General features: G+C 38.2%; 1 protein-coding gene across 2 annotated transcripts in view; it reads left to right on the top strand.

The window, feature by feature from the left end:
• The window catches only part of piezo2a (piezo-type mechanosensitive ion channel component 2a), a 222,325-nt gene that overhangs the window by 115,965 nt on the left and 87,739 nt on the right, over positions 1 to 18,621 (top strand). For both annotated transcript variants that reach the window (XM_077224971.1, XM_077224970.1), the window contains exons 17-23: positions 317 to 490; positions 1,904 to 2,124; positions 4,143 to 4,303; positions 9,957 to 10,133; positions 15,078 to 15,200; positions 16,249 to 16,449; positions 17,919 to 18,123. In XM_077224971.1, coding sequence (XP_077081086.1) covers positions 317 to 490; positions 1,904 to 2,124; positions 4,143 to 4,303; positions 9,957 to 10,133; positions 15,078 to 15,200; positions 16,249 to 16,449; positions 17,919 to 18,123 — 1,262 coding nt within the window. The remainder of the gene's footprint in view (positions 1 to 316; positions 491 to 1,903; positions 2,125 to 4,142; positions 4,304 to 9,956; positions 10,134 to 15,077; positions 15,201 to 16,248; positions 16,450 to 17,918; positions 18,124 to 18,621) is intronic.

Raw genomic sequence — 18,621 nt, 5'->3', positions numbered from 1 at the left:
TGCTTCATGTTGTTCAGTCTGTGGTGTAAAAAGCTGCATTAGTTATTAAAGAAAAAACACTTCAGCAAAACATGATCAGCTCAAAGTGTCCCAATCATTTTTGCTCCCACATCTGTATAAATGTTACTGGTAGTCGCTGTATGAATAATATTTGTGTATAATATGTCACAGTTTACTTTATTTTGCTCTCCTCACTTACATAAATGAACTATAGTGTTCTGCACACACTAATAAACAAATATCAATTCTGATGCATCGTCTGATGTATTTACAATATGGCAGATTTTGGTGTGATAACTGAGCTCGTGGTCTGCAGGCTGGAAGATCTCGGTTTGGAGAAGTTCTCTGTGCCGGCTCTGTTCACACGCATCTTCATTCCCACTTCGTTCCTGCTGGTGTGTATCCTGCATCTACACTACTTCCACGAGCGCTTCCTAGAGCTCACCGACATCAAGTCTGTGGCCGACAAACAGAAGAGCACCATCTCCAGGTACAGTCGTGCTCGTTCACGTCACAAAACTGAAGTATTGGACGCGCGTCTATCGGGTCGTGAAAGACGTAAATGACATTTGTATGTATTCTAAATAAAAGATACAGATTGCACTGAATGTCACTTTGCTTATTTGGCCCAAGACAAAGATTTATCGAGTCCACATGTCATGCAAACAAGAAACTCTAAAAAGTAAGTAACAAAAACAGAATTCATCAATTATAATTATATTATCATTATTTTATTTTCGAGAGATCGAGATCTGTCGTTCCAAACGCGAATGTTCGTTAGAACGATGGTTTCGGGAAACAACGCTCTGTTTACTTCCTGTGTCTATGAAGCCCCTCCTTCTGAAAAGCACACTGTGCTCTGATTGGTCGGCTGGAGCAGTGTGTTGTGATTGGTCGTGCGCTTCGAGTGTGTTTGGGAAATGTCCCGCCCCTTACCATAACCGCCAGTTTAACACACTACTAACTAACTCAACCAGGCCCCGCCCCTTTATTCTGCGTATGAATTATTATAATGAGGAATATTACATTTCAATTTTTACATTTTGTGCACGTCTGGCCACTGCAGTTGTGTTCCCGTTCTTCTTTCCAGAGCTGCTCTAGCTCAGACTGGAGATTGTGAGGCGACAGGCTTTTTCAAGTCTCAGTTGGACTGAGATCTGGACTCAGACTCCAGGAAATTAACAATGTTGCTTTTAAAGCATTCCTGTGACGCTGGAAGCTTTTGCGTCATATCATGAGGTCAATGAGTTGCTGAAAAATAAATCTTCCAAAAGCTTTTCCCCTGGAGTAAATAATCCTGCCACAAACAGCAGGGATTGTGTGTCTCTGATTATGTGCATGTTGCCCAATAACCAAAAGACTTAATTTAGTGACATTTTGTGCTTAAAATTCATTGTCATACAAATAAATGCATAAATTATTTAATAATGTTTTTTTTTCATGTCACTTACCGTGTAACTAATGTTTTACTTTGAATTGTATAATTATAAAAAAAATATATTTTAATGCTGTGAAAATTAAAAATATGTACTGAATTATTATTTATAATATTATTGCAAATAATAATATATCAATAATAATATAGCTTAGTATAGTTGTTATTTATTCTGGAGGCTTTACTGATTTAAATAGATAGAAATTATTTAGTATCATTATTATTAATAGTAATATAATCATAATATAATAAATATGATCATAATCAAAATAAAATAATGATAATATAATTATAATTGATGAATTCTGTTTTTGTTACTTATCTTTTTTCAGTCTTTATTTCTGCTGATCAGTTGCCAAAAAAAAATACTTTTCAATACTTTTTTCTCTCAGCTTTTGGTTTTTAATTGGGTGAAAATGAATGTGAATCAGTGCATGGCTTCATCAGAAGATTGTCGTTGATGTTCAGGCTGGTGCATCTGGACGGCAGTCTGGTGGACATCTCCATGGTCAAGCCCTCGCTCGGCTCCACCGCCAGCCCAGAGCAGCTCGAGGACACCGTACACCTGGAGGAAGAGGAGGAGGACTTTAAACGAATGGACGAGGAGGAAGAGAAATCTGAGCCACACGTCATTCCTGAGAGCTACAGCTGCCAGACGAGGCCCGAACCGGTGCCGGACCAGGGATCAGGTACTTGTGACCTTCGGATTGTGTGTGAAAGCGCAGTTTACATCAGCTCATGTTACACAGCATTAGTAACCAGTTATTTATTTTTTTATTTTATTATCTTATTATCTTTCTTTAGTGTGTAATGTTGCTGTTTGAGCATTAAAAAGCTCCAGTTCTTCTCTATATCAGTGTTTCTGAACTCCTGAAACGCCTCCATTGTAGTCTTGAGTTTCTTCCGGGAACGAACACGTCACAATATTCCTCATTATAATAATTCATACGCAGAATAAAGGGGCGGGGCCTGGTTGAGTTAGTTAGTAGTGTGTTAAACTGGTGGTTATGGTAAGGGGCGGGACATTTCCTAAACACACTCGAAGCGCTCGACCAATCACAACACACCGATCCAGCCGACCAATCAGAGCACAGTGTGCTTTTCAGAAGGAGGGGCTTCATAGAGACAGGAAGTAAACAGAACGTTACTGACAGACTGGGAAGAGAGGAGCCGCAACAATGGAGAATATGAGGAAAATAATCAACATTCAAGCAGGAAAACCTGTTGTAGTAGAGACTAGACTAGACTTTGTGAAAGAGCTCTTTAAAGATAAGAAAATAAACCTTTTATACATATTCATATTTATTTAGTTATCAAGTTAATGTAGTAAAACCAGAGCATATCCCTGCAGATGGTGTTCTTTAAACATATTAAATTAAATTACAAGCCCAAATAATACTTTATATCCTGGCTTTAATGAAACACACTATAAAAATCTGAATTCATATTGGTTGCTCTCACTGTAGCAATACAACTGGAAGAGGCTTTTATTGGCCTGATGGGCGGGACAGAGTAAACAGAGCGGGATAAATATGTCTAGACTTGTTTAATGTGTAAACACTTTTACAGTCTAAGGAAGAGCCGATGTGCTGTCTTTCACACCGCCGTATTAAATTCCTGCTTATAACTGGACTGAATAAAGACTATATTCTTACAACATTTTTCAGAAAGGGAAATAAGCATTTGATTTCCAAATATTTCTCTCTATATTCTAAAAGGAGTTTTGAGAGCTAATTTATGTTTTTATTCTTTTGTGCGGCTTCTTTTGTTTGCATTATTATTATGTGTGTAGCAGCTGTGTTTCTGTGTAAGGAGTTACACATTTCACAACAGGTCAAACTTTGGTTTTCTAAAGTGTAGTTACTCAAACACTTGTGCTTTATGTATTTCATAAACACGTCAGATGCATGTCGCTGTGATTCATCCACGGGTGTCGGTGTTTTATGACCGTTTCGAGATTGGAAATATCTGACCCATTATTGGCTGTTTTGTGGAGGTCTCTGAAATGTTTGCGCTCAGCTCCTGGGTCGTAATGTTGACGGATGGCTCTGTGAGTGTTGCTGTGTACAGGGACATTATTTTACTGATATTCCTGGAAACAGCTGACTACTGAAAAACATCCCTCGCCTTCACAAACATGTCTGGTGAAAGTGATGTTTTCTGCACATGTTCAGACATGCATTATTTTACTAGTGTTTTTTTATACTATTGTAGTATTTATTCATATTTTAATTTGAGTGCTTTTTCATTTCGTTTTTGTTTGATATATTTCTATTCAGCTTTATTTTTTTGGTATTATTTTAGCACTTCAACTTATTTCAGATAGTTGCCATTTTTTAAGTTTTTAAGTTGTCATCTAATATTTATATTTCATTTTATTTCAGCTTGATTTTAGTTAATGAAAATAATAAAAAACAGTTTTAGTTATCAATAACTACTTAAGTTGTGTCCGAAATTATGCATTCATCATACACTTTAGACTTTTGCACTTATACTATGCACTATGTACTTTCCCGTCTAGTTTATGAGATTTTGTCGTACAATGTTTTTGTGGTTCGATATTGAATTCTAAAAGCCTCTGATCCTGAATGTTTAATATCAATTTACTAACCTTTTAAAACCCATATGGTATGACTTGTTACTTTTTTTTTGGTCGTCTAATACTATGCATAATCTTAAACAATGCATGTTTGTTTTTCTTGTGAAGAGCTGAGGAATAAGTGGCATCTGGTGGTGGAGCGTCTGACGGTGTTGTTCCTGAAGTTCCTGGAGTACGTGCAGAAGCTCCAGCTCTTCATCTGGTGGCTCCTGGAGCTCCACATCATCAAGATCGTCTCCTCCTACATCATCTGGGTCTCAGTCAAAGAGGTGAACGACGCAAAGCAATGCAAAAAGTGCTCTTATAGGGATAGTTCACCCAAAAATACAAATTAGCCCATGATTTACTCACCCTGAAGCCATACTAGGTGTATATGACTATGGCTCTTCCAAGCTTTATAATGGCAGTGAATGGCTGGATGACTTTGGAAGTCCATCAAAGTGCATCTATCCATGATAAAAGTGCATCTATTCATCATAAAAGTGCATCTATTCATCATAAAAGTGTCTATCCATCATAAAAGTGTCTATCCATCATAAAAGTGCATCTATCCATCATAAAATTGCATCTATTCATCATAAAAGTGCATCTATTCATCATAAAAGTGTCTATCCATCATAAAAGTGTCTATCCATCATAAAAGTGCATCTATTCATCATAAAAGTGCATCTATCCATCATAAAAGTGCATCTATTCATCATAAAAGTGCATCTATCCATCATAAAAGTGTCTATCCATCATAAAAGTGCATCTATTCATCATAAAAGTGCATCTGTCCATCATAAGAGTGCATCTATCATCATAAAAGTGCATCTGTCCATCATAAGAGTGCATCTATCCATCATAAAAGTGCATCTGTCCATCATAAAAGTGCATCTATCCATCATAAAAGTGTCTATCCATCATAAAAGTGTCTATCCATCATAAAAGTGCATCTATCCATCATAAAATTGCATCTATTCATCATAAAAGTGCATCTATTCATCATAAAAGTGTCTATCCATCATAAAAGTGTCTATCCATCATAAAAGTGCATCTATTCATCATAAAAGTGCATCTATCCATCATAAAAGTGCATCTATTCATCATAAAAGTGCATCTATCCATCATAAAAGTGTCTATCCATCATAAAAGTGCATCTATTCATCATAAAAGTGCATCTATCCATCATAAAAGTGCATCTATCATCATAAAAGTGCATCTATCCATCATAAAAAAGTGCATCTGTCCATCATAAGAGTGCATCTATCATCATAAAAGTGCATCTGTCCATCATAAGAGTGCATCTATCCATCATAAAAGTGCATCTATCCATCATAAAAAAGTGCATCTGTCCATCATAAGAGTGCATCTATCATCATAAAAGTGCATCTATCCATCATAAAAGTGCATCTATCCATCATAAAAGTGTATCTATCCATCATAAAAAAGTGCATATGTCCATCATAAGAGTGCATCTATCCATCATAAAAGTGCATCTATCCATCATAAAAAAGTGCATCTGTCCATCATAAGAGTGCATCTATCCATCATAAAAGTGCATCTATCCGTCATAAAAGTGCATCTATCCATCATAAAAGTGCATCTGTCCATCATAAAAGTGCATCTATCCATCATAAAAGTGCATCTGTCCATCATAAAAGTGCATCTATCCATCATAAAAGTGCATCTGTCCATCATAAAAGTGCATCTATCCATCATAAAAAAGTGCTCCTCATGGCTCTGCGGGGGTTAATAAAGGCCTTCTGAAGTGAAGTGATGCTTTCGTGTAAGAAAAATATCCATATTTAAAACTTTATCGACTAAAATAACTAGTTTCCGGCAGACGGCCGTACGCATCGGTTTACGCCAAAAGAGTAACACAACACGCCGTTGCCCAGCCGTATTACACTTTTATGACGGACAGATGCACTTTTATAGACTTCCAAAGTCATCCAGCCATTCAATGCCATTATAAAGCTTGGAAGAGCCAGGACATTTTTTAATATAACTCTTATTGTATTCGTCTGAAAGAAGAATGTCATATACACTGTAACAAGTCAGCTCAGAGGGGAAATATTAATAATCAATAATAACTTATGGTTAATTATGAATATGTGGGTCAGTTAATTGGATTAACTTGACATGGCTAAATTAATATTACAATCAGTTACTCAGTTCGTCCAACAAACTCTTTTGATTATTAATTTATTCTAAGAAAAGGGTATCTTCCATGGCCACAGAACAATAATTATTTCTTAGCATGTACAGCGCTTTGATCATGTAGCAAGATCAAGATCGTAAAGAGACTTTGCTGCAAGCAGTAAATCAGAACCAAATACATAAAGTGCATAAGTTTTATTAACTAAATCATAAACATGAATAAACTAAACAAACATACATAAATACATAAATACAGGTGTAGGAAAAAGGAGTGAGAGATGGAATGATGTAGCAATGGAGAAGATCCATCTAACTATGAAAAGAACCAACAGCATTTCATTTTCACATTACATTGAATTGAATACTTGCATTTGTAGTAGGAACAATTCTTGAAGTTGTGGAAAATTTAAGTCATTGAGGGTTCCGGCAGTGTCAAGTGAAAGTTGTTTGAAAGTTATCTTTCTCCAGGAGCACATGGCTGGTTTGGTCAAGGCCTGGGGCTCTGTTGAGGCCACACGAGCACCCAGGAGAAGTGAGGAAGTCGGAAGAGTGGGTGATTGGAGTCGTTGTTGGTTGGAGTCGTTGTTACAAAACTCCTGAGATTGTCCTTGGTTCTTAGTGAGAGAGTCTTTCTCTCTCCTGCATGAGCCCACCTCTGGTTGGATCAAGGCCTGCTGGGCCCTGGGGCCCCCGTGGAGGGGGAGGGGGTTCCCCAGTATCACCAGAACAGTGTTGCGGCTGGATGAAAAACTAAGAGAGAGAGGTCACATGTGAACTAGTGATGGTGAAAACTAAAAATTTTCTTGACCGACCATCGAGCCTCATTAGCCGGTTGAAAACGGTTAACCGATTAGTTTAAAATATGCCACGCTATTTGAAATAACAGCCATTTCGAGCCGCGCCTGAAAATTTCGCAACTCTGTTGCATCTCTCTCTGCCTCCCGCTCACACACACACACACACTGCCCCGGCGCCGCGCTTCCACTCACGTCACTTTTTTAAAATCCCCTACATCGCGAAACATGAGTCCCGCAAACGCGCCGCCGAGGAGCTTGTATGTAATCGGAGGACAAATGGCTCCTTAATGTTGAAATGGTTTGGGTACAAGGTGATCGCGTTGAAAATAAAGGCGTTAGTCTAGCGTTAGAAGCTCATTTGAAACATTGCAGCGGCTCATTTAAGAAAATGACAGCTCCGAAGAGACGCCGCTTTAGTTTAAGGTAACGTTAGTGCTAACAATAATTAAGAAAGATGATGATCATCTTCACCTTATCTGTTACCACTGAAATGTAGATGTAATGTATTTCTACAGTATTTCTACTGTATTTAAGCACTGTATCACACAAGTTGCAACTTACTGTGTCATTCTTTTTGGTGAAATGATCCCACACACTACTTTTCTTTGCACGCTTCATCCTGTCGTCCGCCCTGGCTCTAACCTCCAGTGTTTTAGCCTGTAGCCTTTACTTTTCGCAAACCTTGTGAGCGCGCAAACCCAAACGCTGTGACCTCGCGCCAAATGTTTTTATTGGTTTATTAAGTACAAACAGGCGAGTTATGAAAAATTGAGTGTGAGGGATTTGTTCACTTCACACAAAAATATCTTGGAATGAGATGGTTAACTGTAGTAGCGTTTAGTCCGCTGTCTATAATAGCCTAATTTAGAGATCACTTTTTTTTTTAACCGACTACTGACAACTTTGATCGGTTAACGTTGAGACGGTCAACCATCCGTTAAACGATCATCGGTTAGCATCCCTAATGTGGACTGTCTCTAATAAAGCCTGAGAAAGATCCAACCCCTAAGGGTTGACTGGACCAATAAGCAAGGTGAAATGTCCAAGTGGGAAGGTTGCTCTTGTTAATTTACGAGTCTTTGTCCCAAGCGTGGTTATACCTTCATTAATGCTCAGATAGATATAACACATCCACACTGCATTCTAGAAGAAGGTGATGTACATCAAAGTGTGAGTCATTAAATGAGGATTATACTATGGTCTGGGTGAATACTCGATTCTGATTGGCTGCAGGGTGTCCGTTAAAAAGTGATAGAGGACACCTAGTAAAGTAGTTCTGGTGAAACTGCCTGTTTACCATTCGAAATTAATAAATAAATGCGCTGCCTACAACAGCTGTGAGTAACCATAGCAACATGCAGTCAAAGTATTTGCTCTATCAAAACAAACATCTAACGTTAGTTAGATATTACATAGCCTACTAATACAACAATGAGCGACTTCGTTATTTCTTTTAACATTTATGGAGAATATGACAACTTTGACGATTGGGATGCTGCTGAGGAAAGAAAAAATGTAAATAAAACGGAGAAACGACACAAAGAGGTAACACCGGGAGAACTGAATCAAACAGAAGAAAACAAAAAGATGAGATCAATACGAAAAAAAATACGAAATTGGCAGTAAATACATTCAGAGACTTTATTGTTCAAAAAGAAATGGACTCCAGCTTTGAAAATTACACCGCTGCTGCTCTGAATGAGACCCTGCGGGAGTTTTACGCAGCTGTCGAGACAACCAAGGCAGGAGGAGAGTAACGTTACAGCGTGAAGGGTTCTACAAGCTGAGCGGACTATAAATATCTCCGGTTGCTAAATAAACCGTCAGGCAAGTTATTATTTGTAAAAACTAGATTTAGCCTAATTAAAATATAAACTAATGTTTTAAAAATGTTTTATTTGGCAAGTGACCATGGTACAAGCGGGTTAATGCCCTCCGAGGTGTCCATTGTCAGGTTTTAATGGACTTCGGCGGAGGCAATCGTCCTCCGCTGCGCGTCGGCCGGTTCACACCTCGCCGTCGTCCATTAAAACCTGACAATGGACACCTCGGAGGGCATTAACCCTTACTTAATTAGGTAGGAGGCATGATACAGGTGAGGTTACATTGACATTTACATTTTACATTTATTCATTTAGCTGACACTTTTATCCAAAGCGACTTACAATTGCTATATATGTCAGAGGTCGCACGCCTCTGGAGCAACTAGGGGTTAAGTGTCTTGCTCAGGGACACATTGGTGTCTCACAGTGGATTCGGACCCGGGTCTCTCACACCAAAGGCATGTGTCTTATCCACTGCGCCATCACCACCCCTTTATAATTGATCGTTAGTTGGTTGTATACCAAGGTACATACCATAATATATACCTAATAGTACACAAGACAGTAAACCATTTAGACTGTTTCTTTCACAGTTTTATGCACGTTCATTTATAGATCAGTTAGTCTATTATTAATGCAGCAAAGTCTGTTTTAAAGAGGGTTTCTGTCTTCCCCATTGTCTCTCTCTGGTGCACGTGGCCACATTCCTGTGGAGGTCATAAAATCTCCTTATCAGCTCTGTAACATGACACTGTTTCTGCCCTTGTGTTCCTGTCATTTGGGGTGTTAGTTTTGGAGTTTCATAAACCTTTGTATATAATGAATAATTAGTGTGTGTCTGATGGGTCCAGACCCTACAACACCTAAGGATGACTTCAGGGCGAGTAAATCATGGGCTAATTTTCATTTTTGTGTGAACTATCCCTTTAAAACATGTATGGGAACATAGAAAGTTTAAAAGAACAGCTTTTATTTGAAATGAAAATCTTTTAATCTCACTTTTGATCAATATAAAGAATTCTCATTTAAAAAAAATTACAAAATGTACATTCATATATTTTTATTCATACATGTTTGCCAAATTTACTAAGATTTATTAGTCAGTGGCGATTCTTTAGTGTGTAAAGGTTTGATCATCAGTAGAAACATGTCGTTCTCAGGTGTCGCTGTTTAACTACGTGTTCCTGGTGAGCTGGGCCTTCGCTCTGCCGTTCAGCCAGTTCAGATCGCTGGCGTCGAGTGTGTGTACCGTGTGGACCTGCATCATCATCGTCTGCAAGATGCTGTACCAGCTCACCTCCATTAACCCTTCCACATACTCAAAATCCTGCAGTATGGTGAGACACTCGCACCCCTCAGTACATGCGTGAAATGGAAATGCTCAATCTCATTGGCTATGTTTACATGCAACCAAATAATCCGTTACTTATTCACGGCTCAATCGGACTGAAGAAACTTCATCTAAATACTTTAACCGATCCGACGGAGCTCGTTACGAATAAAATTTCCATCGGATTGAAAGGGGTCGGTTTACTCCTTTTCTAATCCGACCGAGAGAACATGTAAACACTTGATCGGATTGAAAACCAAAACTGAAAGGACTGCGCATGTGCAACGACATAGAAATATTGGATGATGTAGAAATAGCTTAATGACGTAGAAATAGCTTAATGACGTAGACATAGCTTAATGACGTAGAAATAGCGTAATGATGTAGAAATAGCTTAATGACGTAGAAATAGCTTAATGACGTAGAAATAACGCAATGACGTAGAAATAGCGTAATGATGTAGAAATAGTGTGATGACGTAGAAATAGCGCAATTACGTATAAATAGCTTAATGATGTATAAATAGCTTAATGATGTAGAAATAGCGCAATGATGTAGTGCAATGACGTAGAAATGGCGCAATGACGTAGAAATAGCGTAATGATGTAGAAATATGGTAATGATGTAGAAATAGCATAATGATGTAGAAATAGCATAATGATGTAGAAATAGCGTAATGACGTTGAAATAGTGCATTGACGTAGAAATAGCGTAATGACGTAGAAATAGCGTAATGACATAGAAATAGCATAATGAAGTAGAAATAGCGTAATGACGTAGAAATAGCGTAATGACGTAGAAATAGCGTAATGACGTAGAAATAGCATAATGAAGTAGAAATAGCGTAATGACAGAAATAGTGCAATGATGTAGAAATAGAGCAATGACGTAGAAATAGCGTAATGACATAGAAATAGCATAATGAAGTAGAAATAGCATAATGACGTAGAAATAGCGTAATGACGTAGAAATAGCGTAATGACGTAGAAATAGCATAATGAAGTAGAAATAGCGTAATGACAGAAATAGTGCAATGATGTAGAAATAGAGCAATGATGTAGAAATAGCCTAATGATGTACAAATAGCGTGATGATGTAGAAATAGCGTAATGATGTAGAAATAGTGTAATGATGTACAAATAGCGTAATGATGTAGAAATAGTGCAATGATGTAGAAATAGCGTAATGATGTAGAAATAGCGTAATGATGTAGAAATAGTGCAATGATGTAGAAATAGCGTAATGATATACAAATAGCGTAATGATGTAGAAATAGCGTAATGATGTAGAAATAGCGTAATGATGTACAAATAGCGTAATGATGTAGAAATAGTGCAATGATGTAGAAATAGCTTAATGACGTAGAAATAGCTTAATGATAGGGGTGCAACGGATCAAAAAACTCACGGTTCGGATCGTTTCTCGGATCAGAGTAACGGATCGGATTATTTTTCGGATCAGCAAAAAAAATAAAAAATAAATGGCCTCATGTCTGCACCTATAAACACACCGATAGTTAGGCCTGTCACGATTACAAATTTTGCTGGACGGTAAATTGTCCAAGAAATTATTGCGATAAACGATAATATTGATAATAAACGATAATATTGTCGTTCTGAGACCATTTTCATCTAAAATAATGATAATGGCATAATAATGGAGGTATAGCTTTTCAAAGATCAATAAACTTTTATTTCTAAAGACTATTTAACACTGAAAACATTTTAAATATCCGCAATAAATGAACAAAACAACCAAAAACAATAAAAGCAAGGGACTCTCATTCTCTGTTAACAAAAAATGCATGTCTTGTCTTACCAATGTGTGACTTACGTTCACACTGAGAATCATGCATCATGTGAGCATGCGTCTCATATGAGTATGTGCGGTAGTTTGTGTGTGTGCTCGCGTCTCATATGAGTATGTGCGCGGAGAGTTTGTGAGTGTGTGCGCTCGCGTCTCATTGAGTTTGTGCGCGAGTTTCTGTGTGTGTGCGTGCTCGCGTCTCATATGAGTATGTGCGTGGAGAGTTTGTGTGTGCGCGCGCGCGTCTCATATGATTATGTGCGTGGAGCGTTTGTGTGCGCGCATCTCGCGTGTGTAGAGTTTGCGTCTTTGTGCATTTCATATGTTGTTTGAGCATTCAGCAGTATACATGTATGTTTGACTACTTAGTATGTGTATGCAAGTGTTTCATATATGTGTGCGTGAATGAAGTTTGATTTAAGCCCTAGATGGCACCTTATATGAGGGAGAGAGAGAGCGCTCGCAAGAGAGAGAGAGAGAGAGAGAGAGAGAGAGAGAGAGAGAGAGAGAGGGACGAGCGAGGGGTAGTGCTGCGCGAATGCCGTTTGTGATGGCTTTAGCCCAGTCTGATTGTGCAACAAGGGGCTGCTTAAATGCTGCAGTGATAAGCGGTTGTTGAGCAGCCTTAGTTTTCACTCCTGTCAGTGAAACATCGGGGTGATGTCGCTTCAAATGCGTGGCCATGCTGCCACAGTGCCTACACATTGTCACGGTTTTATCACTAACCTCTTTCCTTCATCATTATATTTGACAGGGAAGCCAAAATGCTCCCATACAGGGGATTTAAATGACGCGGGGCGTTCAAGCTCCTCCGTTCCTCCGCTCGCCATGACCACGCTGTGTGTGGACTGAACATGCGCACAACTTTTTTTTTTTTTTCATAAATCAATCCGCGGATCACGTATGTGCCGAACCGAAGATATTGATCCGAACGGATCACGGATCAATGATGATCCGTTGCACCACTACTTAATGACGTAGAAATAGCGTAATGACGTGGAAATAGCATAGTGACGTAGAAATAGCGTAATGACGTAGAAATAGCGGAATGACGTAGAAATAGCGCAATGACGTAGAAATAGCGTAATGACGTAGAAATAGCGCAATGACGTAGAAATAGCGTAATGACGTAGAAATAGCGCAATGACTGCGTATTTGGGTATCGGCTGGGTATCGTAACAAAATTTTCGATACCAATACCGATACCGATACCTTGACTGCGATACCGGTTCCTGAACGATACTTTTTTCGATACCAATTTTATGAAAGTTTTAACAATATAACATTACCTAATTTTATTTTTATTTTTTCAGTTTGTTGACTTTTTACATTCATATTTTGAGTCTGTAAAAAACCACCAATGCTAAAGTTTTCTATGTTTCCTAATAATTTAAAGACATGTATTCTTTACTTCAATGAGCTCATTGTTTCTGCCTTAACTTAATGCATTGTTTAACATTGAAACTGAATGAAAATTAATTGAAATGCATTACACAGAGTCACCTCTGATAACAGATCACTCTAAATTGTAATTTAGACACATGCATTTTCTGTAAAGCTGCTTTGAAACGATATATATTGTGAAATATTCTATTCAAATAAATGTGAATTGAATTAAATATAGGCTACTGGAGTGCGGGATATATGCCTCGCGCTCAGCACACATGAAGCTTGCGCAAAGTACTGGCAGAAGTAGCCTAATGATTATGGATGTGTTGGGAAACAATAGCATGGATATATTTTATGCTTTTAAATGCCTTATCAGATTTACCGTGTTGCCAGTCTTGGCAGCAATTATGTTGTCTAAAATATTGCATCGCGTGCTTCTAGCATAGGTAGGTACACTTTTGATAATTTCCACATATTTTCTATCTATCTGGGTTGGGACGCTTACACACATACATACACACACACACTACAGCCTCACGTGCGACAAGCCAAGTCTCTGGGCAGCCGCGTAAACTAGTGTTTTTCCGCCACAGCCAATCATGCTGCATGCTTATTGTTTCACTGACGTTGACGAGATTAACCACTTAGGTACCGAAACTTGGTACCGAAAAACAAGACATGTTTCGATACTCGGTAGTATCGAGGCAATTCGGTCGGTACCTAAAAAGTACCAAACTCGGTACCCAGCCCTAGCAATGACAGAAATAGCGTGAAGACGTAGAAATAGCGTAGTGACGTAGAAATAGCATAATGACGTAGAAATAGCTTAATGACGTAGAAATAGCGCAATGAAGCAGAAATTCCGTAATGACGTAGAAATAGCGCAATGACGTAGACATAGCTTAATGACGTAGACAGCGCAATGACGTAGTGCAATGACGTAGAAATAGCGCAATGACGTAGAAATAGTGTAATGATGTAGAAATAGCGCAGTGACGTAGAAAAAGTGTAATGATGTAGAAATAGCGTAATGAAGTAGAAATAGCGTGATGACGTAGAAATAGCGTAATAATGTAGAAAAAGCGCAATGATGTAGAAATATGGTAATGATGTAGAAATAGCGTGATGACCTAGAAATAGCGTAATAATGTAGAAAAAGCGCAATGATGTAGAAATAGCGCAATGAAGTAGAAATAGCATAATGAAGTAGAAATAGCTTAATGACGTAGCAATAGCGTAATGATGTGTGACGCATGGAACGAGCTGTTGTTCCTGTTGAATAAAGTGAATATAAATGAGTTTCCCTTCATTCTATAATCCTCCTTTCCCTCAGTGTCTGTGAAGTGGAGCAGGACAACGGCTCAGCAGTGCTTGTTTTTCTCATCCACAGACGACTGGTTTTCGCCATTTTTACTGCGTGATAAATATAAGAGCACGGCACAACGGTTCATATGCTCGTTGTCTCAAAATTATGACCAGAACTGGATGAATATAACATCTGCTTTTTAAAACAAATAAATAACCGATGTAGGATAATAGTTATTATGCACAAACAGCGGGAAACTCTGTATATTCGTGCAGTGTGCACATGTCAAAAAATATATTCCGATTTGAAGCTTGTGACATATAAACGCGCAGATCAACCCGATCACATGTTCAGCGCTCATGTAAACACTACATTCAGATTCATCAATCATAATGAATTGAAGCAGAAGTTGTGCATGTAAACGAGCCGGTGTCTGGTTCTCTCCTGAAGCCTGATAACTACACCGAGGCGCAGAGGCTGGACATGGCCAAGTCTCTTCTGTACAGCGGCCCGGTGGACCCGGCCAACTGGATCGGACTCAGAAAGTTCTCTCCACTACTGGAGAACCTGAGGGTACGTACACACTCCACGATGTTACACTCACACAGACACACATCAGAAGTTAATCGATCACCATATTCATGTACACCACACTTTAAATCGTTCATGCTCAACCAACAACAACCGCACATCCGGACCAACTCCAGATAAATTGCAATCCAACATACATCCAAGATAACGGATTGATTCCTTGGCAGTTATCACAATACCTCCAGCTATGACCTTACAACCTGAGGCTTTCTTTAACTTTATCTTTGTTCCAACCAAATAGATGCAGTTTTCCATAAATTAAGTGATAATCTGTTACCCACATACTAACATTTAGAAATTCTTTGCTAATTCTGCTTTCAATCATATTTTTATCCTTGTGAGAAACAACCAGCACAGAATCATCTGCAAATAAAAAAAGACTGCATGAACAAGCAGACTTTAGATTATTTATATATAGTAGAAAGAAAAGTGGACCCAAGACGCTGTCTTGAGGTACCCCACAGTCCATGCCGTTTGGTTGAGACATTTCCCCCCCCAATGTCCACTACTTGCTTTCTATTCTCCAGATAGGAGCCCGCCCATTTCAGTGCTAATTCACTAAAACCCAAGGCTTTCAATTTATACATTACGACACCATGGTCGACTGTATCAAAGGCTTTATGTAAGTCTAACATGACCATGCCACATTCATATTAACATTCATTCATTCATTCATTCATCTCAAACCATTCCTAATAAAGTCACAAGCTATTGGCGAGTATTACATTATGCCAATTTATATATATTTGGCACTCGTGGTTGTTAAAGGTGAAGTATTTAAACAAAGAAATATGAAAGTATAACCCAGTTTACTTTGTTCATTGACTTCTATTAGTATGCCATTCTCCCCCAAAAGTGTAAACATTGAGACTCCCAGGCACCATTAAACATTGAGTCACTGCTCAGGTTTGGGTGCGACGAGTTTGCAATTTCTTTTTGAAAAATGATTTTTGTAATTCTGCATAAACTATACTTCACCTTTAACCTGCAATCGTCCTTAACATCCTTAACCTTTTGTTTTTCCTTACAGAATAATTTATTGATGTTGGCTCTCTTGGCGTTTGAGGTGACAATTTACCGTCACCAGGATTTCTACCGTATGAAAAGCAACCTCACCCCTCCAGTCACAAGAACCATTTTTCACAACATCACACGGCAACATTTGGACGACGGCATCGTCAACTGCGCTAAATATTTCATCAACTACTTTTTCTACAAATTTGGTCTTGAGGTAATTCCATCATTATACTAATCAATGAGTAAATACACTACCTTTTAAAAATGTGCGGTCGGTAAGATTTTTTCTGCTTATCAAGGCTGTATTTATTTGATCAGAAATACAGCAACAACAGTGAAATATTATTATAATGTAAAAAAGCTGTTTTCTATGTGAATATATAGTAAAGTGTAATTTATTCCTGTTCAAAGCTGAATTTTCAGCATCATTACTCCAGTCACATGATGTCACTCATGTCACATGATCCTACAGAAATCAGTATAATATGATGATTTGATGCTCAAGAAACATTTATGATTATTACCAATGTTGAAAACAGTTGTGCTGCTTCGTATATTTGTGGAAACTGATATATTTTATTTTTCAGGATTTTTTGATGAATAGAAAGTTCAAAAGAACAGCATTTATTTGAAATAGAATCTTTTGTAACATTAAAAATGTCTTTACTGTCACTTCTGATCAATTGAATGCATCCTTGATGAATAAAACTATTAATGTCTTTTAAAAAAAAAGTCCCCAAACTGTTGAACGGCAGTTTAAAATCTGTCTGACATTGATATATTATAGTGAACACTGCCACTATAGTGGATATGTTCCTGGATTAATATTTGTTGATCCTGAAGCAACATTACTATCAGATTGTAGGGATTGCTTTAGGATACGGCTTAGGGATGGAGTTACATTTAGGGTTAGGACTATAGCCGCTTTTCCATTACAGATTTGCGCAAACCTTTAAAATAAAATAGTTTTATTTAACATTGTCGATAAAATGATGTTATGCGATCCATTGCAGTTTTGCAAAATTTTCCTTTTTTCAAATTCGTATTTTCAATTTGCCAATTTCAATATTCGCAATTTGAAGGGTAATGGAAACGCAGCTTTTCATTCATTCATTCGTTTCATTTATAATACAGGAAAATTTAAGAGCAACAGTTTAATTACAGTAAACGGGCCTGGCTCAGTTTAAAAACTGGTTCACAGCTTAAGTTTGATTGATCCAGGAACATGTCCTACTTGGCAAAATCATGTTCATCCTTTTAGGGGCCAGTTTTTGTTTTGTCCAGACACTGATTTACTATGCAGAATCCCGTCTCAACATTATGGTCTCTATTAGATAATCCACTGAAGCTCAGATCGCTAACACACTGTTGAGACAGATAAACCACAATATAATGCATCAGGCATACGTGATGGATATTGAATTTGAATTTGTGTGTAGTGATCTTTGCAACGGAAGTGAATCAATCAAAACTAACTTTAGCTGGACAATAACTTTATTCTAGAGCTGCTGTAAAGCCAAAACAATCTCTGTTACTTTAATTTCCTATTATCACATTAAAGCTGCTTTGAAACAATCTATATTGTTGAAAGCGCTGTATAAATGAAGCTGACATGACTGATACTATCAGATGTACCCATTATTATGCTAATTTGAAAACCTTGTGTGCATGTTGCTGCTCCAGACCTGTTTTCTGTTAGCGGTGAATGTGATTGGCCAGCGGATGGATTTCTATGCCATGCTGCACGCGTTCGGTCTGATAGCGGTGATGTTTCAGCGTCGGAGGAAAGCCATCGCTCACGTCTGGTCCAAGTATTGCTGTTTCTTGGCCTTCATGCTTTCCTTCCAGTACCTGATGTGCATCGGCATCCCTCCTGCCGGCTGCACAGGTGAGAGAGTGATCAGGTGTGCTTTAAATAAGACGGTCCTTTATTCTCTATTGTGCCCAGGGTCTGAAATGAAAACCCGTCAAATGCAGGTGAAACTCGACTGTGGCGGGTAACGCTGTTAAATCACTGGCTAGTTCACCAACTGGAGATTCACCCGCTGTAAAATGCAAAAGACTTTCGGAGTGGCTACAGAAAAAAAGAGTGAAAAAGTTCATTTCCATCCCTGATTGTGTCGTATATCCGAGTGAAACGCTTCTGGAACCAGAACTAATGTGGGCAGGGCTTGCGTGTGTCTGTAGGAAATTAAATGGATGGTTGTGGTTTGCTATTGGCTGATTTCATGTGAGTGACAGGTTATAGCCCCGCCCACATCATCAGAGAAGAGAAGAGATGCTACAAGAGGAACTTATTCTGATTCAAGATTACCAGGAACAGGAATTTAACACAATAATAATGATTTGCACTGATAAATCATTTAGAATGTGATGACTTCGACCC

This window comes from Siphateles boraxobius, unplaced genomic scaffold (genome assembly GCF_051911475.1).
Source record: "Siphateles boraxobius isolate OS27281-9 unplaced genomic scaffold, OSU_SipBor_1 97, whole genome shotgun sequence".
NCBI lineage: Eukaryota > Metazoa > Chordata > Actinopteri > Cypriniformes > Leuciscidae > Siphateles > Siphateles boraxobius.
This window is presented reverse-complemented; position numbering and strand designations above follow the sequence as displayed.